Source organism: Nomascus leucogenys, chromosome 9 (assembly GCF_006542625.1).
Source record: "Nomascus leucogenys isolate Asia chromosome 9, Asia_NLE_v1, whole genome shotgun sequence".
Lineage (NCBI taxonomy): Eukaryota > Metazoa > Chordata > Mammalia > Primates > Hylobatidae > Nomascus > Nomascus leucogenys.
The window spans coordinates 32,923,615-32,944,373 of NC_044389.1; the positions used below are offsets into that span (position 1 = coordinate 32,923,615).

At 42.9% G+C, this 20,759-nt stretch overlaps 1 protein-coding gene and 1 long non-coding RNA gene across 2 annotated transcripts; one reads left to right on the forward strand and one right to left on the reverse strand.

Annotated features, from left to right (window-relative positions):
- Nucleotides 1-4,794: 4,794 nt before the first annotated feature.
- On the reverse strand, nt 4,795-11,986 carry LOC100603771. The gene is made up of 4 exons (XR_001114622.2): nt 11,578-11,986; nt 11,004-11,083; nt 10,252-10,369; nt 4,795-4,922 (listed from the first exon to the last, which is right to left on the reverse strand). It is a non-coding gene; the product is annotated as an uncharacterized LOC100603771 (long non-coding RNA).
- A 7,752-nt stretch (nt 11,987-19,738) lies between these two features.
- On the forward strand, nt 19,739-20,559 carry LOC100603424 (transmembrane epididymal protein 1). The gene is given in 2 exon segments (XM_004093066.1): nt 19,739-19,949; nt 19,952-20,559. Coding segments are annotated over 2 exon segments (819 nt in total).
- The last annotated feature ends 200 nt before the right edge of the window (nt 20,560-20,759 follow it).

Genomic DNA, 20,759 nt, shown 5'->3' on the forward strand with positions numbered 1-20,759 from the left:
AGAAAAACATCAGTGCTTCTGCAGTTGTCCACTTGCTCCGTCATTTACGAACTGGCCAGAACAGGATGATATTTTTAAAAATTCGTATTGACGAGAAACATTCTTCTTATGCAGCAAACACTGTAGATAGTTAATCCTCATAATCAGCATCATTCTTACTTGACATGTAAAGTAATCGAGGCTCAAGAACTTGTCAAAGGCCATGCAGCCAGGAGACGGAATCAGGATTCAAAGCCAGGTCCAGCTGGGGCCAAAGCCTGGTTTGCTTGTGGCTGTGCCATACTCACTGCCTCTCGGACCCATCCTCACCACTCTATCCTCTGGGTAAATGGACTTCACCAACATGCCTGGCCAATCTCAATACCATATGTGACAAGATGAATTACTGTGCCTCTAAGGTACTCAGTTAGGTCTGAGTTTTCACTGTTTTATCACCTGGATCCATGGAAATGGGAGAGGGCTCATTAAGGCATACATGCCCCTGTCTGAGAAATCAGAGCTTGCTGCTGTCAGCCAGATGAAAGGACGGTGCCTGGCTTTCTGCACAGTATGTTGTAAAGCCAGCATCCAATGCACTCATTCAGGAGGACCCTTTCTCCCCAGCCCACCCTTAAATGCCTGAAGCAAGTTTCTATTTCCTATTACTCTTTATCCTCAGGATTTTACTCCCAAGATTGCCCTAACTCAGAGAAGAAACTGAAGGTTGGAGTTAGCTTAGCATAAAAACGGGTACTTCTCATTAGATCATCCAGAGCCTGAGTTGTAACCTGCCCCATTTCAACACTTGGAACAGAAGCACAGCACAGAAAAATAGAGCTACTGCTACATTCCCATTATGTCCCTGACTGCTCGAGACCTCTGGCTTGTTTGTTATTGATCAGACCCAACATAAACGCCACAATCAGGCCTTCAAGATCTTTTGTCAGCTGTCACTCCAGGTCCCTCTATTCAAGCCTTCTGGTCCTCCCACCCCTTCACCTCCCCTTATACCGACCCCCCTTCCCCCTGCAACTTTGGCAGGCAAGCTGCTCCTCCCCAAACCCCTCTCCCTCCCATACTTGTGCCTTGGCTTATGCTTAAAACACCCTTTCACCTCTATGTTCCTCCTCTAACAGCATAATTTCTTTTAAAACTCAAATAAAAAGATGCTCCTATCCCTGCAGTCCTTTTTACTAACACTTATTCAGTAGGCCCCCAGTTACTGGGCACCTCCTATGGGTCATGGAGCTCCTTTTTGGACAACATTTACTGAGTCTTTTTTATGTCCTAGGCACCAACTGCCTTGCATACCACCTTATTTCTCTGCTCCTCTTTACAGGAAATCTCAGATATGCCATTTATAGTCATTTCTCAATTCCTGTCTTCCCCTGCTGTTTGAACCAACTTCAAACAGAATCTTGACCCCACCTCTCCACTGAAATTGTTCAAAGTCGGTAATGATTTCTACACTGCTAATCCCAGTGGTCAATTTTTAATCCTCTTCTTCATTAACCTCTCAACAATATTTGATACAAGCATCTGACAACATGTTATTTTAATGAAGAAGTATTATTTAAGAGAAGTAAGATAATGTTCCAGAAAATATTTTTCTTCGTATTTCACCTTATGAACTAAAGGCCGAATAAGTACATTTTTATATATAAGCAAAATCACTATTATATCAGCCATAATTGGAGTCTGATACAAGTGTGGTGATTCAAACAACTGGTGTTGCTGCTAGCAATGTATTTTTCCCCCAATGTTGAATAACTTTTAATAGAATTCTGAACAAAACAAAGTACAACGTTTCTTTTATTTAAATGATTTAATTTTAAGTGTATATTAAGCTGTACTAAGAATACTTTGTAGAGTGGAGACAGGGTGTAGGCTCAGAAATTATAGGTGTTTTGCCTGTAAACCCAGCATGTTGGCAGGCCAAGGAGGGTGGATCACTTGAGGTCAGGTATTCAAGACCAGCCTGGCCAATATGGTGAAACCCAGTTTCTACCAAAAAATACACAAAGTAGCCAGGCACGATGGTGCGCACCTGTAGTACCAGCTACTAGGAAGGCTGAGGTGGGAGGATCGCTTGAACCCGGGAGGTGGAGGTTGCAGTGAACTGAGATCGCGACACTGCACTCCAGCCTGGGCAACTGAGTGAGACCTTGTCTCAAAAAAAAAAAAAAAATTAAAAAAATTGTAGAGTTTTTGTTTTCCCCACTTAAGTAAATGCTTACCAGAACATTCAAAACTTGTGTGGGGCATGAGATACTTCATTTTGCTTGATACTCTCTCATACATTGTGGAATATCTAATATACCTGGCCCTGGCCCATGAAATGACAGTGGCACTGTCAATCATTGTGAAAATCAAAACTGCCCTTTAAAATTTCCGCAGTGCTCCTTAGGAAGGTGATACTTTGTTGACAGACAATTTCCCATGGATCTGTCTCATTTCTGCATGGCTCATGAGCGGGGCCACTGACTGGCTTTATTCTGGACTGTCTTTTCAAGGATAATTGTATAGCAAAAAGCTTTGGGATATGGAAAGAGTGGATCCATTGGAGCAAAAGGTAGGTATGTTTCTTGCTCATTAGAAAAGGTTCAGGCCTCCTAAGCCTGGGTTGCTTTCCTCTAATGCGACTTACTGCATGTGCAGGCATCTTCTGCACTCTTCATGCGGCTTGAGGAATTGAGACCTGGGATCTGGGGTAGCAAACTGCAGATATTCTGGCTCCTGCTATTGCAGCAGTAAAGCCCTCTGTCTGTGAGCTGAGAGTCTTGTATCTTCTGCAGCATCTGTGAACCTGTGGCAGGCTAACTTGTTAGCCTGTAAATTGGAGAAAAATCTCACTTTCTTCATAGTTCCTCATACTTACTCCACTGAAAATCACCAGAACTATATGCTAACTCCCAAATCTATCTATACTCTCTTCCTGACCTTTCCTTGAACTCCAGACTTTTATAACCAGCAACGGCCATCAATACTTAAACATCATTCAGGCATCTCAAGATTTTTATTTTATTTTATTTTTATCACTCCTACTATTCTGAACATTTCAAACTTTAAATGCCCCCAAGTAAACTCCTAGTCTTTTCCCAAAATTCTTTTCTCCCCAAGAGTGTGCTTTTTATTAAAGTTGTCACTGTTCTCTACCAGCTCCTAAATTGCAGGTATCGGGTCTTGTCTGTGTGGCTCAGACAGCTCCTAATGGTGTGGTAGATGACACAAGCTGTGGCTAACAAAATGAGCTCAACCCATCCCAGTGCAAGCTGGAAGCAGTTTATCTTTCTTACCGCAGCCCCCTATAAACCTGCCCTGTGGAACTAATTTTCTTTGCTCTTGGACAAAAACCTCAGTCACTCAGATAAAAAAGGTCCAGTCCAGTATAGTCATCAAATAAGTCATCCCAATTCAAGGTAATATCTAAACTATAAACATCTTTCCAACTTAAAACTCCCCTCCACCTCGCTGGGCTGCTTCAGGCTGAGGAGCCTGCAGAGGTTGGAGTTGGCTGTGGCAGGGCCTTGGTCAGCTTCTCTCTTCCTGGCTTCACCTCCTAACCACTCTGTAACTGCCCTCTGTTATTCTGCTTCCCTGGGGCCCAGGGAGGAGAGACTGGGGAAAGAGCACTGTCTTCTGTGGCTGATGCATTTGCTCATGTCCTCAGAATCATCTCTCTCCAGAGGTGTCTCTGTGGCTGCTGCAGAGATCCTCAGATCAAGCACTGAGGCATCCTTGATGCCTACGATGCCCCTCTTCCAGACAGTGAAATAGAAGGAGGAGCCTTCTACTCCTCCTCTAACTCCAAAGGTCTCTTATCCCTCCAGGGTGTCTTCTGGGGGAAGAACCCATGAAGAAAATCCCAATGCTGCTGGCTTCCCTGGGGTTCATATGTACACCCTACAGACAACTGCCACTGCCCTTCTCCCATCAGTGGGTGTGTGCCCAACTCCCACTCTGAGCCCCTCCTCCCTCTGACCAGGCAGGCCCAGCCCCACATGACACAGCCTCTTTGTCCCTCAGACCCTGAAGAACACATGCCTGCTCTCCACATAGCATCCTTGAAGCCTTTCTCATGTGGTTGAAGGGCAGGGGTGGGTACCCCTCATCTTTCCCACTACCAGGGGAAGGGTGGGCTGCAGAGAGTGCACAGGACACTGGCAGTTCTCTGCAGAGAAATCTCCCTTGTCAACCTCTTGCCAACCTCTATTCCTTACATGGACCAAAGCTGGGGATGACCAAAGACTGATGGCGGCACTGTATTTCAAACTCCTGCATGGGCTCCAGCACCACGCCTTGGAATGACAGTGGGACTTCCCACCAACACTTTTATTACTAGCTTCTGCTGAAACTCAGAGACAAGAGGATTGATTACTGTGAAGATCTTGTTTCAAATGTTGGTTGAAATGAATTCCAAAAATGGAAAATGACAAGATACGGCTCCAAAGGAGGTCTACTGCTCCCGAGCCATGCTCAGAAGACCAGTGCTGCCCAGAACAGAGCATCTGATGAATTCTTAAGCACCTTGCCAGGAACATCTTCAGACTGGGGAGGCAGGGAAAGAAATGTCTTTGAAAAAAGAGTTCTTTGGGGATGTGAATGTGGCAGGACACTGGGAATAAAAGATCATACCACTGGGGAAGTAGTAACAAGGAGAGGAACAGTGGGGGCATTCAGTCTGGAGGTTCCAAGCCAGAACTCATTCTCCCCAGGACGCTGAGGTCCTTTTATGACAGAAGGGAACTGCCCCTGCTGGGGGCTGCCTTTGGCAATCCCAAACCTCCATATTTAAATATCAGTACTTCTCAACCTCTATCTGAAAGTGTATTATTTTAAAATGAATAAATAAATATCAGTGTTGATCTCCACTCTCCTTTTTGCCCCAAAACTCCATATCCCAGTAGGAAGTCTTGGAGATCTGCTTCTTACCAGCTTAAGGACTAGAATAAAGAAGGAGAAACAGAAATAGATGTGAGAGACACTAACCACCATTATTTGAGCACATACAATGATCTACCTCCCTAGCCTATTACAATACAAATCATTTGACCTTTACAATTCTGAGGAGTGGATGGAACTAGCTTTATTTAACTTATAGGGAAAATGAGGCTCAAATTGATTGAGAGATTTTCCCATGAAAACACAGATGGAAGAAACAGGGTGGGTACAACTTGCTTCTCCCAGAACATTCCCTGGACTTTCCTGCCAGTGCTCACATTGTGTGTTCCACCTAAAGGGCCACTTCTTTTTTTTTTTTTTGACATAGGGTCTCGCTCCATTGCTCAGGCTGGTGTGCAGTGATGTGATCACAGCTCAACCTCAACTTCCTGGGCTCAAATGATCCTCCTAATTCAGCCTTCCAGGTAGCTGGGACTACAGGCATGCATCACCACACTCACCTGGCTAATTTTTTATTTATTTTTTGTAGAGTAGGGTCTCACTATGTTGCCCCGTTGGTCTCAAACTCCTGGGTTCAAGTGATCCTCCTGCCCCAGCCTCCCAAAATGTCGAGATTACAGGTGTCAGCCACTGCACCCAACCCCCATTAATCTTAAAAGGGCAACTCTCATCTAACTCTTGCATCTGGCCATCTCAGATGACTCCAAGGTGGAAGCAAGCGTATCTTTCTCTATCAGATGGGACTTTTACCTCTTTTTGACATGTCACAGTCTTCTCCTAATGTGGCCACCTATGTACATCTTATTTCCTCTCCTAGAATGTGAAATCCTTAAGAACAGTAACAGTGTCTCATTCAACTAGGTATGACCCAAAGAATTTCATAGGAGCATTAGAGAAGTTTCTTGCTCACAGTAGGTGTTTGACACATGTTGGTTGCATGAGAAACAAAGAGGCATTGCAAAAGATGAAATCTCAGGTATGCTGGTACCACAGCCCCTTGTTTGCAGCTCAGATGAACTAGATCTGAGGGTTCGCTGTCATCAAAAGCAAACGCTGGCCAGTTGCCAGAGGGCATCTACCCCATCCTGGCTTCTGCTTCAAAGTTTCTCCTAAGCCCCAGCCGCAGCTCTCTTGATCTTTCCCTATTTGCTCATTAAAGTTAATTTGGGACATGAAAAGATCCAGAACCAAATATTTCATTAAGGCCAGGCCTTAATGCAGCAACTGCAGACAAAACAGGTAAAAATAGGGCAGAGGTTCTGAGTATGAGGCCAGCAAATGTGGCACCTGTTTAAACCTCAGGCCCTCTGTTCATGGGCTGATATCTTCAGTCAGCTTGGGGGATGCTAAGAATATCAAGGAAAGCCAATTATGTCTCTTTATAGAGATATTTAAAGTATTCAAGGAGCTCCTCAGTTCTGCTTCTTGGGGTATTAAAGAAATAACTGGCTGGGCGCAGTGGCTCACACCTGTATTCCCAGCACTTTGGGAGGCTGAGGCGGGCTGACCACTTCAGGTCAGGAGTTCGAGACCCGCCTGGACAGCATGGTGAAACCCCATCTCTAGCAAAAATACAAAAATTAGCCAGGCGTGGTGACACACCCTTGTAGTCCCAGCTACTCGGGAGGCTGAGGCAGGAGAATCACTTGAACCCAGGAGGCAGAGGTTGCAGTGAGCTGAGATTGTGCCACTGAACTCCAGCCTGGGTGACAGAGTGAGAATCTGTCTCAAAAAAAAAAAAAAAAGAAAAGAAAAGAAAGAAATGACAATTTTTGTAAGAAGTCTCGTCTAGAGTCCTGGAAAAGGACTAAGACACCAATTATTAATAATTATTAACATCAGCTACCATTTTCTGAGTTACTACAAGGATTGTGCTGAGTATTTTTACATAAATTATGTCTTCTAATCCATACAATAACAGTAACCCTCTGAAGTGAGAGAAGTTAAGCTATTGGCCTGAGCTCTTATAACGACTGAGTGGCAGAAAACATGACAAAGGTGAGGCTCCAACCACAGCAGGAGTAGTCCTAGAGTCCGTACCACTAAACGCCTCACTGTATTGCTTGTTAGGGTATCTCAAAATGTCCTTGTCTTTTTTTCTTTTTTTTTTCTTTTGAGACAGAGTCTCACTCTGTTGCCCAGGCTGGAGTACAGTGGCACAGCCTCTGCTCACTGCAAGCTCTGCCTCCCAGGTTCACGCCATTCTCCTGCCTCAGCCTCCTGAGTAGCTGGGACTACAGGCTAATCTTTTATATTTTTAGTAGAGGCGGGGTTTCACTGTGTTAGCCAGGATGGTCTCGATCTCCTGACCTCGTGATCCGCCCGCCTCAGCCTCCCAAAGTGCTGGGATTGCACCTTGTCCTTCTTAACAGGAAGAAAAGACACTAGCCAATAACTGCTGCATTAGATGGTGCTGCTCTGAGTGAGGTACCAGTGAGGTGAGGCCTTGATGTTAATTAAATCTCATATATAAAATTCATTTATTTAAGGAACAAAAAAGTAGGGGCTTCACACAAACTATTGGTGCTATGAGAAACCAAGGACATCTTTGCCTGTGACATGCCTCTATGGCATGTCAAGATTCTTAAGATCCAATGGATTGTTTGTAAAGTTTGACAAAGCTGGAGCTGGAGGAGTGAGGAAAGCTGGAGAACACAGAGACATGGTAAATTGTCCTCAATCTCAGACTTCTCTAATCTTCCATTCTAACATACTTATCTTTGTTTTAGGGGAAATTTTAATTCTAGTAAGTTACTCATTCCTATGGAATTCTTTTTAAAGGAAGAACTGGGGTCCAAAATATATTAGTAAGTCTAAATACATGAATGATCACAATAAATTTAAGTATCTTAAATTCCTTTGTCAAAGTAACACAGATTTTCTGAATACTCTAAACTATAGTGTTAAACTATATAATATTTAAAAATATTGAAAAGACATATTCTTAAACTAAGGGGGTACAGAAAGGCTGAAAAATAGGCATTAAAGTATACTAGATAAATAATAAAAGAAAGCACATGCTATAATGCTAATATCTGACAAAAGAAAATGAAATGAGAAGCATTAACAATTAAGAGGGACAAAGATATTTTTCTTTCAATTGTATTCAATTCACCAAGAAGATATAACAGTTATGAATCTTAATGCATTGACAATGTGGCATTATATTTTTGTATATATAAGTATATGCATTAAATAAATGCTGATGGAAATAAAGAGAAATAATACAGAGCCATGGTCAAAGAACATAATACATTCATTTCAGAAATAATCATATCATATATAAAATTAATAAAAATTATTTTTGAATTAATTTTGAAGATTTGAATTATTTTGAAGATTTGAATACTGCACAAGGAACATTTATTAAGAAAAAAATACATCCCCTTGCTCCCCCCCACCCTGCTCAAAACAGAAATAACATCAACATAAAAAGAATGGTAAAAAGGAAACAAAACAATTTATTTGGAAATTAAGACATTCTTCTAGGTAACTTTTGTGTTAATGAGAAAATAAAAATAAAAATGGAAAAACTAGTAAGAAGTGAATGGTAACTCCATGTATCAGAGACTCTAGACTGCAGCCAGAGTAGCATCAGAAGAAAAAGAAAGTCTCCTCCAAACCATCCAGGGATTATGATTAAGGGGTGGCTGAGCTAGTTGCCCCTTATAGGTTCATCCCACATTGCCAATTCCCCTGAGCCTTCAGACTTCTTAAACTAGAGTGGCACTATCCAATACAGTAGCCGCTAGCCCCAAGTGCTAAATTTAAATTAATCAAAGTAACAATAAAATTTAAAATTCAGTGTTTTAGCTGTTCTGGCCACATTTTAAGTACTCAATAGCCACAGGTGGCTGGAAGTTATTGTGCTGGACAGCACAAGCTACAGAACATTCCATCATAGAAATAGAAAGTTCTGTTTGGCAGTGCTTCTCTAATGTTTGCCAGGGACATTCCAAAATGTCAATTCCACTGACTGTAGGCCACCACCGAGTCCAGGTTTCAACTGGCCAACCTAGCAGATTGTATGTACTACTTCTATTCGCTCAAGCCAATATATTAAATTCAGAATCTCAGGGAAGTAAACTCATATCAAGAAATGTGGTTAAGTCAGCTCTTCAATTTTACTTTAGATGGTCAAATAGCTTTAGGATTCATTCATAGCCATGCTCCCCAAACTCTGGCCAAAACTGATTGGTAAAGTCTCATAATTATTGTAGTGTATCAGTTTCCTCTCCTATCTCAGACCAGGTCTTGTACATCGTTACCTTGGACCTACCCTTGTTATGGTCCTGGAGGTACTTAGAGAAGTGGGAGTGGATCCTACAGAGGTCAGCATCCCACGGGGATGGCATTCTCCCAGGTGCAGTCATTGAAAGGTGTTTATACAGAGAAAGGTGCCCTCTCTGGTGGGAAGAGGGGTTTCCTCAATCAAAAAAGGAGGTCATATGGAACTGGGGAGTTCAAAGTTTTCAGCCTGCCCAGGCGCAGTGGCTCACACCTATAATCCTAGCATTTTGGGAGGCTGAGGCAGGCAGATTGCTTGAGGTCAGGAGTTCGAGACCAGCCTGGCCAACATGGTGAAACCCCGTCTTCACTAAAAATACAAAAATTAGCTAGGCGTGGTGGTGTGGGCCTGTAGTCCCAGCTACTTGGGAGGCTGAGGTGGGAGGATCACTTGAGCCTGGGAGGTGGAGGTTGCAGTGAACTGAGATTGTGCCACTGCACTCCAGCCTGGGTGACAGTGAGACCCTGTCTCAAAAAAGCAAAACAAAACAAAACTAAAAAACCAAAGTTTTCAGCCTCACCTTTTCTCCCTCTCATATCTCAGGATCTCACTCCTTCTCCCACCAATGCCCTTAAGTTAGTCTTAGAGACTGGCAGGGGCAAGCATTTAATTGGCTCTGCCACTGTACAAGCCATACAATACAGCACTTGATGTCATCTTTGCCATATCTGCCATGAAACTAGAAGAAATTAGGGATTCCTTTAAAGTTGGCATAAAAGTGCTTTCATTTCCCACCCATCTTCTGAATTGAGTATTTAAGGCCTTCAATTTTTCTTTTCACTCTGTACACTCTCTTGGGCAGCACTGTCCAATACAACCTTCTGCAGGGATAAAAGTGTTCTTTACCTGTGCTGCCCTATAATATAGCAGTCACTAGACACATGCAGTTTTTGAGCACTTGAAATGTGGCTAGCGTGACTGAAGAACCGAACTTTAAATTTTATTTAATTTTAATTAATCTTAATTTTAATGTAAATAGCCACATGCGGTTAGTGGCTACCAGAGTGGACAGCGCAGCTCTAGGGCACCAAAAGGAGTTAGCTGACCCAAAATTTTTATAATCATTATTGTCATCGTCTTACCAATTTGCCAAAGCCACTTCCTCTCCCAACCCCTTGTCCTCCACTTGCACTTCAGTCCATGCAATAATGGTGTAATTGCGATGCCACCATAACTTAGAAATGAAATGTCTCCTTTTCCCTGGCAAGGAGGTCATCCATGCATTTCTCAAGTGTGAGAGCAACCTAGTCCCAGAATTCTATCTTCAGGGCCACTCTTGATATCTGTTACTCTATCAATCATTGATCTAGAATTGCACACTCAAATGGGGTAAAACTGTTAAGTGTTAACTAAAGGAGCCATTTAAAACAGTGTTGGCAGGAAAGCTAACATACCCAAGGGTTAGCAACAGTGAAGAGGCACTAACCACACCTAGGCACAGGGAAGCAGCTGACCAGACCTGAGGGGTAGCTCTAGCTATAGAAGCTGGCCTCCTGCTGGAGCTGGGGCCCTCTGTAGGTGATGCAAACAATCTCTGCACTCAGCAGAAAGGCTACCTGGGAATGGATACATCAGACTCACTCTCCTCCTGCTCACCACCCTCCTTCCGCCTTCCTGTGCCTTCCTTTAACAAACCAACCAGAGGCCAGAATGTGAAGAAGGTTGTTATTGCCATCCATAAAGTACAGCCTCCAGAGGCATAAAGGGTGGGTAAGGGTGGAGGGTGGTTCTAGAGTAGCAAACAAAACATTTCTCTGTTTGTGCTACTACAGTAGCTCAGCCATGTTTGAACTATTAAGAAAAAAGTCTGGACAGATGAGGCCTGGACTCTGACCTTGTGCTGATTCCCCACAGAAATGCCACCTGTGAGTTCCTGATGAAGGCAGCTGGTCTTCCCTCTCCTGGAGCTATTTCCTCATGAAATCAAATGAGTTATAAACATTAATGATGACAAACACAGTGAGGAAAAACTTAAGCAACCAAAGTGGGACAAATTAAAAAGGTGATTTTGAAAGAATCTTATAGTAAAACATAGTAACAGGCAGTTTTCTATGACATGTCTAGAGATGATTCCTTGTACCTACCCCACAAAAAAATCTTGTTATTGAAATCCTCTAAAATGCATTCTACACATCACTCAGCATGATACTCTGTAATTCTAAATAATTCTTTAATACAGGTTTGTATATGTAGTGTGTATGTGTGCTACACTTTTAGCAATATTATAAGCTCTGTGAGGACAAGATTACGTCACCACAATTAGCAAATTCATATTTACTGGACTCCTGAGGGCCTTCTTGCTCACTGGAGCATTTCATGATGCTAGACACAGTGGTAAAGGCTGTGCCTGGGGCCCCTTGGGACTGTGGGATGGTGCATCGGGGAGACAGGCGTTGGGGGAGTCCCACCATGGAGTAGATAGGCCACAAAGGACCTCCTGGGCTCTTTTGGTCAGTCTGAGTTTCCCCCACAAAACAGCTTTCCTGGTACTCTGCGTCCAGATTCTGGAGCTGTCTGGCAGTTCTGCTAATCATTCACCACCTTTGGCTTCTTTCTCAGCTACTGTGGGCAGTGTGTCTGGTTTGGGATGGGTGATTCCTATCTTCAAAGTCCTGGGATCAGGATGTTCATGTTTTAAATGAACAACACGTAGCTTTGATGCCTGGCCAAGGAGGGGGACTGGACACTACAGATAGAAGGTTATTTTGGGGCTATTTATTCTGCATCCATATCATTTTCAGCCTCCAACATCTGGTGTTCCAGTGCACACTTCTGCTCTTCTCCTCTGACTGTCGACACCCCTGTTCCAGTTGTCAGGAGTTAAATAGGGTAGCCAGAAGATGAATGGTATTTGTTTGTCCCCCACATCTACTGCGTCCCTAGACCCACTGCCCCAAAGGCAGTAGAAGTAATATTACTAGTGAACAAATTCAGCCCACCTGCATGCCTGCAGTCCATTCTAGGTAGAACTAGGTTACTCAGAAGCAGGCACTGGTTCTTTGCTGATGGTAAACACTTATGGGAGCATTAGAGTTCACTGCACCAGGGACCACTTTTCCTCACGGCAGTTCAGTGATTTCCCAGAGCAAAGGCAAGAATCAAAGAGAATCCCAACCATTTCTCCTCCCTGGTCTGCTCCATCACAAAGTCACACCCACAGCTTCCCTTGTACCTCCTCTCCCTAAGCATGCAGCTCTTTGAAGTTTTCTGGATGTTTTGACCACTAGCTAAAAGAAGACAATTGTGGGGTAATAAATACTCTCTTTTTATGCAACAACCCTGTTCTCTCTCTCAATTTAGAAAACACATTTCGAAGCCGTTCCTTCCTGTAATAGAAAAAAGGCTTTGCTAATTAAGAGAAAACTGGGATCAAAACCCTGATCTACTAATTTCCAGTCAATCTTTTTTTTCCATTTCATCACCCTGTCTTCCTAAAGCTGGGTTTCTACAACAAAATGTCAACAGTGGTTATCATCAGGTTATGGGATTGCAAAGTGTTTCTTTTACTCTCAGTTTTGGCTTCTGTATTTTTCCAGATTTTTCTATAAGGGTTATGCATTAGCTTCGCATTAGCTTGGATGAACTAGCTGCACTAACAAACAAATGCAATAATTTCCATTCCTTAATTTTAAAAAAGTTAATTTATTTTTATATTCATGCATAGTCCAAAATGAGTGTTCATGATCTGCGTATAAGCCTCCTACAATGAGTAATCCAGGAAATCTGTCCCTTACGTCTTGGAGCTCCTCCATCCTCAACAAAATATGACTTTTAACTAGGCTGGGATATTCTGTATTAAGCCAGAAGAAAGAAAAGTAGCATAGAAAAGTATGTGAGGGAGGATTTTATGGATAAGAACAGAAAGTAATATATATCACTTCCTTCACACTTCATTGGCTAGGACTCAGTTACAAGCCTGCATCTAACTGCAAGGAAGGATGGCAAACAAAAGAAGAAAAAGAAACAAATTCTATGAATTGCTAGTCAGTATATGCCACACTTGTATATAGATTAAAAAAAGGTTGAAGTTAAAATGGAATAAGGAAGTCAAGTCCCTCTGGAAAGCAACCTTACGCTCTCTTCCCTACAGTATTTTCACATGCAAATCTCCATTCTCCCACTGGCAAAAAGTGGCCTCCACCCACCAGGGTATAGAGAGATTGGATTTTCCTGATACAATCATGTGTCACTTAATGATGGGGATATGTGCTGAGAAATGTGTCATTAGGTGACTTCATCATTGTGCAAACATCTTAGAGAGTACTTATATAAGCCTAGATGGTATAGCCTCCTACACACCTAGGCTAAAAGGAATAGCCTATTGCTCCTAATCTACAAACCTGTACAGCGTGTTACTGTGCTGAATACTGTGAGCAATTGTAAAACACGCTAAGTATTTATGTATTTAAACATACCTAAACATAGAAAATATACAGTAAAAATATGGTATAAAAGATTAAGAAAAATAGTATACTTGTATAAGGCACTTACCATGAATGGAGCTTGCAGGACTGGAAGTTGTTCTGAGTGAGTCAGTGAGTGGTGAGTGAATGTGAAGGCCTAGGACATTACTGTATGCTTTTATAGGACTGGCAGTGCAGTAGGTTTGTTTATGCCAGCATTACTGTTACAGGACCAACAGGTTCATTTGCCCACTGTGCAGCAACAGATCAATATGCCAAGACAGCAGGGTTTGTAGCAGAGAAAGAGTTTAAGGATTGCAGGGCAGCTGAGTGAGGAGATAAGAGAAACCCTCAAATCTATCTTCCTGAGGAATTTTGGGCTGAAGTTTTAAGGAGATCATGGAGGGCAAGAGGCTGGAAAATTGAGGTAATTGATTGGTTGGGGTAAAGGTGATGAAACCATCAGGATGTAGAGACTGAATTCTTTAGTGAGTCGGTTCTTTGTGGGGTCTTTCGGACTAGCTGACGTCAGTAGTTTCACTGATATATAGGACCTGAAAGAATATCTCAAATGAAAAAAGTAATGTTTCACAATGCTCAAGTTGTTGCTTGTAGAGCAGTTAAGAACTACAATCTAGGCTCTGCATGATTCTGGGGCAATAGACAGCAAAAAACTATGAGGAAGCAGGTCAGAGAGCAAGCTCACCTAATGATTAATGCTGAATGTGCTGCAAGCTTGGTTTGTTTTTATTTCTCTCCCTTCCTTCTTCCCTGATTAAATTTATAAAATTTATATGGATGGTTTCATCACCACAAACACGTGAGTAATGTGTTAAGCTATGATGTTGGACAGCTATGATGTCAATACATGACAGAAATTTTTCAGGTCCATTATAATCTTATGGGACCATGGTTGAATATGTGGTCCATCATCATTATGCAGCACATAATTTTATTAAGTAAGTGTGAGAAATATTTGGATGAGATGGGATTAAGTGGGGACATACTTGGATGGGAGAGAGAGCTCAGAGGCAGCGCTGTGACCTAGGTGTAAACTCTCCTTGTCTCCACTGGGGGTGTCAGCACACAGATGCTGTCTCTTTGCCCTACAGCATTGCTTGTATCATGAGGACAGATGATACAAGATGTGGAGGATCAAAGTCAGCATGGTTCATGTTCTGTGATGAACTTCCTCTCCCCTAAGCACACTTATCACCCTCAGAGAAATTCCTATTCCATGTACCCTCTGTAATAAACCCAGAAATATTTGTGTGCCTAGGGATGCCTCACATTCCCTGTACCTTGTTTTCCACACCCTCTAAATGAAGACTTTCATATATTTTGGGAATTTGCCTCTCACCAAATATATGGCACCTTAGTCCATTTGTTGTTGCTTGTAACAGAATACCTGAAACTGAAAAAGAATTTATTTCTTATAGTTATGAAGACTGGGAAGTCCAACAACAAGGGTCTGCATCTGGTGAGTGTCTTCTTGTTGGTGAGGACTCCCTGAGGAGTCCTGAGACAGCACAGGGCATCAAATAATGAGGGAGCTGTGTGTGATAGCTCAGGTCACACGTCCTCTTTTTTTTTTTTTTTTTTAAGACAGAGTCTCACTCTGTCACCGAGGCTGGAGTGCAGTGGCACAATCTCGGCCCACTGCAACCTCTGCCTCCCAGGTTCAAGCAATTCTCTTGCCTCAGCCTCCCAAGTAACTGGGACTACAGGCATGTGCCACCACACCCGGCTAATTTTTTGTATTTTTAGTAGAGACAGTCTTCACTATGTTGGCCAGCCTAGTCTCGAACTCTGGACCTCAAGTGATCACCTGCCTCAGCCTCCCAAAGTGCTGGGATTACAGGTATGAGCCACCACACATGACCACCCACTATGTTTCTTATAGGGGTTATGGTTTCAGGTCTTACATTTCAGTTTTTAATCCATTTTGAATTAATTTTTGTATATGGTATAAGATGAGGGTCCAATTTCATTATTTTACATGTGAACTTCCAGTTTTCCCTAAGACATTTATTGAAAAGACTATCCTTGCTGGGCGCGGTGGCTCACGCTTGTAATCCCAGCACTTTGGGAGGCCGAGGTGGGCGGATCACGAGGTCAGGATATCGAGACCATGGTGAAACTCCATCTCTACTAAAAATACAAAAAATTAGCTGGGCATGGTGGCAGGCACCTGTAGTCCCAGCTACTCGGAGAGGCTGAGGCAGCAGAATGGCATGAACCTGGGAGGCAGAGCTTGCAGTGAGCCGAGATTGTGCCACTGCACTCCAGCCTGGGCGACAGAGCGAGACTCCGTCTCAAAAAAAAAAAAAGGCTATCCTTTCCCCACTGAGTATTCTTGGTTCTCTTGTTGAATATTAGTTGAACATATATGCATAGGTTTACTTTCCGGGCTCTCTATTCTGTTCCATTGGTCTATGTGTCTGTTTTTATGTGAGACATAAAATGTTTTGATTACTATAGAGTTGGAATATAATTTGAAATCAGAAGTGTGATGCCTCCAACTGTGTTCTTCTTTCTCAAGATTGATTTGTCTATTTGGGATATTTTTTGTTTCCATTTGAATTTTAGAATTACTTACTCTACTTCTGTGAAAAATGCCATTGGAATTTTGATAGAGATTGTGTAGAATCTATAGATTGGTTTGAATGGTATGGACATATTAAACATTTTAATTCTTCCAATCCATGAGTATGGGATATTTTTCCATTTATTTGTGTCTTCGTCTATTTCTTTCTTCAATGTTTTATAGTTTTCAGCATACAGATCTTTCGCCTTCTTGGTTAAATGTAGTCCCAACTCAAAACAACAAAACAAATAACCCAGTTTAAAAATGAGTAAAGAGCCGGGCGCGGTGGCTCACGCCTGTAATCCCAGCACTTTGGGAGGTTGAGGTGGGCGGATCATGAGGTCAGGAGATCGAGACCATCCTGGCTAACACGGTGAAACCCCGTCTTTACTGAAAATACAAAAAAAATTAGCCGGGTGTGGTGGCGGGCGCCTGTAGTCCCAGCTACTCGGGGGGCTGAGGCAGGAGAATGGCGTGAACCCGGGAGGCAGAGCTTGCAGTGAGCCGAGATCGCACCACTGCACTCCAGCCTGGGGGACAGAGCCAGACTCTGTCTCAAATAAAAATAAATAAATAAATAAATAAATAAAAATGAGTAAAGAACCTGCATTTCTGGACATTTTTCCAAAGAAGACATAAAAATGGCAAGTGGGTATGTTAAAAGGTGCCCAACATCACCAATCACAGAAAAATGCAAACAAAAATCACAAGGAGATATCACTTCACATCTTAGAAGAGCTATAATAAAAAAGACACAAGATAATCAGTATTTCTGAAGATGTGGAGAAAAGGTAACCCTTGTACAATATGGTGGAAATGTAAATTGGTTCAGCCATTATGAAAAACAGTATGGAAGTTTCTCAAAAAATTAAAAAAGGACTATCATATGATCCAGCAATCCCACTCCTTGGTATATATCCAAATTAAATGAAATCAGTATCTCAAAGAGGTATCTGCACTCTTATGTTACAATAATCAAGATACAGAAACAACCTAAGTTGGGGCCAGGTACGGTGGCTCATGCCTGTAATCACAGTACTTTGGGAGGCTGAGGCGGGTGGATCACTTGAGCCCAGATGGATCCACCAACAGATGGATAAGTAAAGAAACATATATATAATGGTATATCATTCAGCCTTAAAAAAGAAGGAGGTCCTGCTGTTTGCAACAATATGGATGAACCTCAGCTGGCGCGGTGGCTCATGGTTGTAATCCCAGCACTTTGAGAGGCCAACGGGTAGATCGCTTTAGGTCAGGAGTTTGAGACCGACCTGACTAATATAGTGAAACCCCGTCTCTACTAAAGTATAGAAAATTTAAGCGGTGTGGTGGCATGCACCTGTAGTCCCAACTATTCGGGATGCTGAGTCAGGAGAATTGCTTGAACCCGGCAGGCAGAGGTTGCAGTGAGCTGAGATTGTGCCAATGCACTCCAGCCTGGGCAACAGAAAGAGACTCAGTCTCAAAACAAAAATCAAAACAAAAAAAAAGTAGTACACTTTAAATACAGTAGTCCCCCCTTACCTGCAGTTTCATGTTCTTAGGTTTCAGTTACTCACAGTTAACTGCAGTCTGAAAATATTATAGTATTTTGAAAGAGAGAGAGAGAAATTATATTCACACAACTTTTATTTCAGCATCATTTTATAATTGTTCTATTTTATTTTGAGTTATTATTACTAATCTCTTGCTGTGCCTAATTTGTAAACTAAACTTTATTATAGGTATGTATATATGTATGGGGAAACCGGTATATGCAGGGTTCAGTACTAACCTATCCCAGGTTTCAGGCATCCACTGGGAGTCTTAGAAAGTATCACCCATGGATAAGGAGGGGCTATATAGACACTAATTTTTATTAAAAAAAAATGAATGAGGGCTGCTTTGCCTATGGAGTAGCCAGTCTTTTATTCCTTTGCTTTCTTAATAAACGTGCTTTCATTTTAAAAAATAAAAAATAATGAATAAATAAATAAATGGGGCCAGGTACGGTGGCTCACGCCTGTAATTCCAGCACTTTGGGAGGCTGAGGTGGGTGGATCACTTGAGCCCAGGAGTTTGAGACCCAGCCTGGACAACATAGTGAGACCTCATCTCTACAAAAAATAGCTGGATGTGGTGGCTCATGTGTGTTGTCCCAGCTACTCAGCAGCTGAGGCAGGAGGGTTGACTGAGCTCAGGAGGTTGAGGCTGCTGTGAGCCGTCATCAAGCCACTGCACTGCAACCTGGGCAAGAGAGCAAGACACTGTCTAAAAATAAAAATAAAAATAAAAATAAAAATAAATAAATGAAGACTCTTGCCTTGGATGCAACCCCTCATATGCATCTGGCTGCTACCTAGTGCCTAGAACTCTTTCTGCCTATATGTGTGAGACACATAGTAAATGATAATTAAAGAGAGAATAAAGTTGAGGACCTAATTCACATTAAAATATAAGCAGCTTGTTGGATCTACTTATCTCAACATATCTGCATTTTAATAAAAAATTACACCTTAACATTCCAAAGTTGATCTCAAAAGGTGACATTTTACGTTCATCTACTGTTCTGTGGAAAGATAATTTGGGGCAATTGAGTGGCTTTCTTTGTGATCCCCAAAAACTGTTACAGAAGAATGAAGAGGACAAGAGCTCAGTATCTATATATATGAGCACACATCCAAATGTTTATAAACTTTTATGTCTGGGAAGAATGTATTTGCTCTTAGTATATGACCCAACATATGAGTAAGGAGTCTTTTTTTTTTGAGACAGTCTCGCTCTGTCACCCAGGCTGGAGTGTAGTGACATGATCTTGGCTCACTGCAATCTCCGCCTCCCGAGTTCAAGTAATTCTCCTACCTCAGCCTTCCGAGTAGCTGGGATTACAGGCACTCTTTACCATGCCCAACTAGTTTTTGTATTTTTAGTGGAGATGGGATTTCACCATGTTGGCCAGGCTGATCTCTAACTCCTGACCTCAAGATCTGCCTTGGCCTCCCAAAGTGCTGGGATTACAGGCTTGAGTCACCATGCCTGTCCGAGTAAGGAGTCTTAAAGGATGCATTAAGGTTTGTGAGTAACCCAGGTCTTCTCTGGATAATCTCCATGCTCAGGCACCTCTCTTTTCCTACTCTGAGCATTGAACAGGGGCAGAAGGAAGCAAGCCATGAGAGAGAGGGACAAGTGTGACCAGAAGGTCCTCAGGGGCCCAAAAGCAGAGCTCCTGAGAGCACAAATTCCCACAGGTGCATACTAAAAAATATTTATGTTTCTACTTTGGCAGAACTCGATTAGTTCCCAGTGTACTGGAATGAAATGGAACAATGAGACCCACCTCACTAAAAACCTAGGCTCCTGCCCAGAACTTTCCATTCTGTGACAGAGCAGTGGGCAGAGGGAGATGATAAAAGTAGGTATATATAGACCCAAAACTCAAAAGGCCTGTGAGGGAGAGGAGAGCAGAGAGGTCCTGAGTATTGTTCTTCATGCTTCAGTCAGACAGGCCTCTATTCCATGGGAAAGTTCATTGGTCATTTTTACCTGGGGCTATTTATTTTCTCTTATAGACTATATCAGGCCACAGTGGTCTCCAAGGGCATGATACTCAAAGGTTGTCTCCTGTATCCTTTGTGCCCTCCCAGGAATAAGCAAAGATGTGCCAGGCTGTGGAAAATAGCCTATGGAGGATTACTAAAGATAGTGACTGGCTCCCTCTTAACATTTTATGTGGTCTTCTGTCTTGATGGCGGGATGGTGCTATTGAGCAAGCAGGTGCCATCAAGGTTCATGTACCCCAAAGAGTGGCAGCACTCACCATGTTCATCCTCCTGACTCTCAGTGGCTGTGTGGACTTCATGAGCAAGAACATGCTGCCTCAGAGGTGTGTGGGCCTAGAGAAAGGTACCCTGGTCCTGATCATCTACGAGCTCCTGCTGCTGATGGTGTCACATGTTAAAGACTCAGAAGGGGTGCAGCTGCACGTTCAATCTCTGCTCATCTTGGTGGTGTTCCTGCTGTTGCTGGTGTTGACTGCAGAGCTGTGGGCTCCCAACATGTGTCATCTCCAGCTGATGGAGACCTTTCTGATCCTCATGATGGGCTCCTGGTTGATGCAGGCAGGCTTTATTCTGTACAGACCTGTCTCTGGCTATCCATGGCAGGACGATGACATCAGTGACATCATGTTTGTCACCACCTTCTTCTGCTGGCATGTGATGATCGATGCCTCATTCCTGTTGGGAATCTATGGCTTCTCTTCCTTTTGGTATCATTGTTTCAGACCCAGCTTGAAGCTGACTGGGCCCAAAGAAGCTCCGTATTACGCAAGCACTCCAGGACCCCTCTACAAGTTGCTACAGGAAGTGGAGCAGTCAGAGAAAGAGGGCCAGGCTCTCCTCCTTCCAAAGAGCTCCCCCTGAGACAGGGCCTACAGTGGCTGGCACATCGTCCACCTCATCTTCCTCGTGTGGGGTCCTTAGCCACGAACATGGCACCCTCTTTGGTCCCCAGTGAAGGGAATGGCCCTGAAGGACAGTAATTGGCCCCGACTGTTGTCCCTGTAGCTGGGCCTCAGATTGCTGAGTAGATAGGGAGAGAGAAACTTGAAGAGGGGGCACAG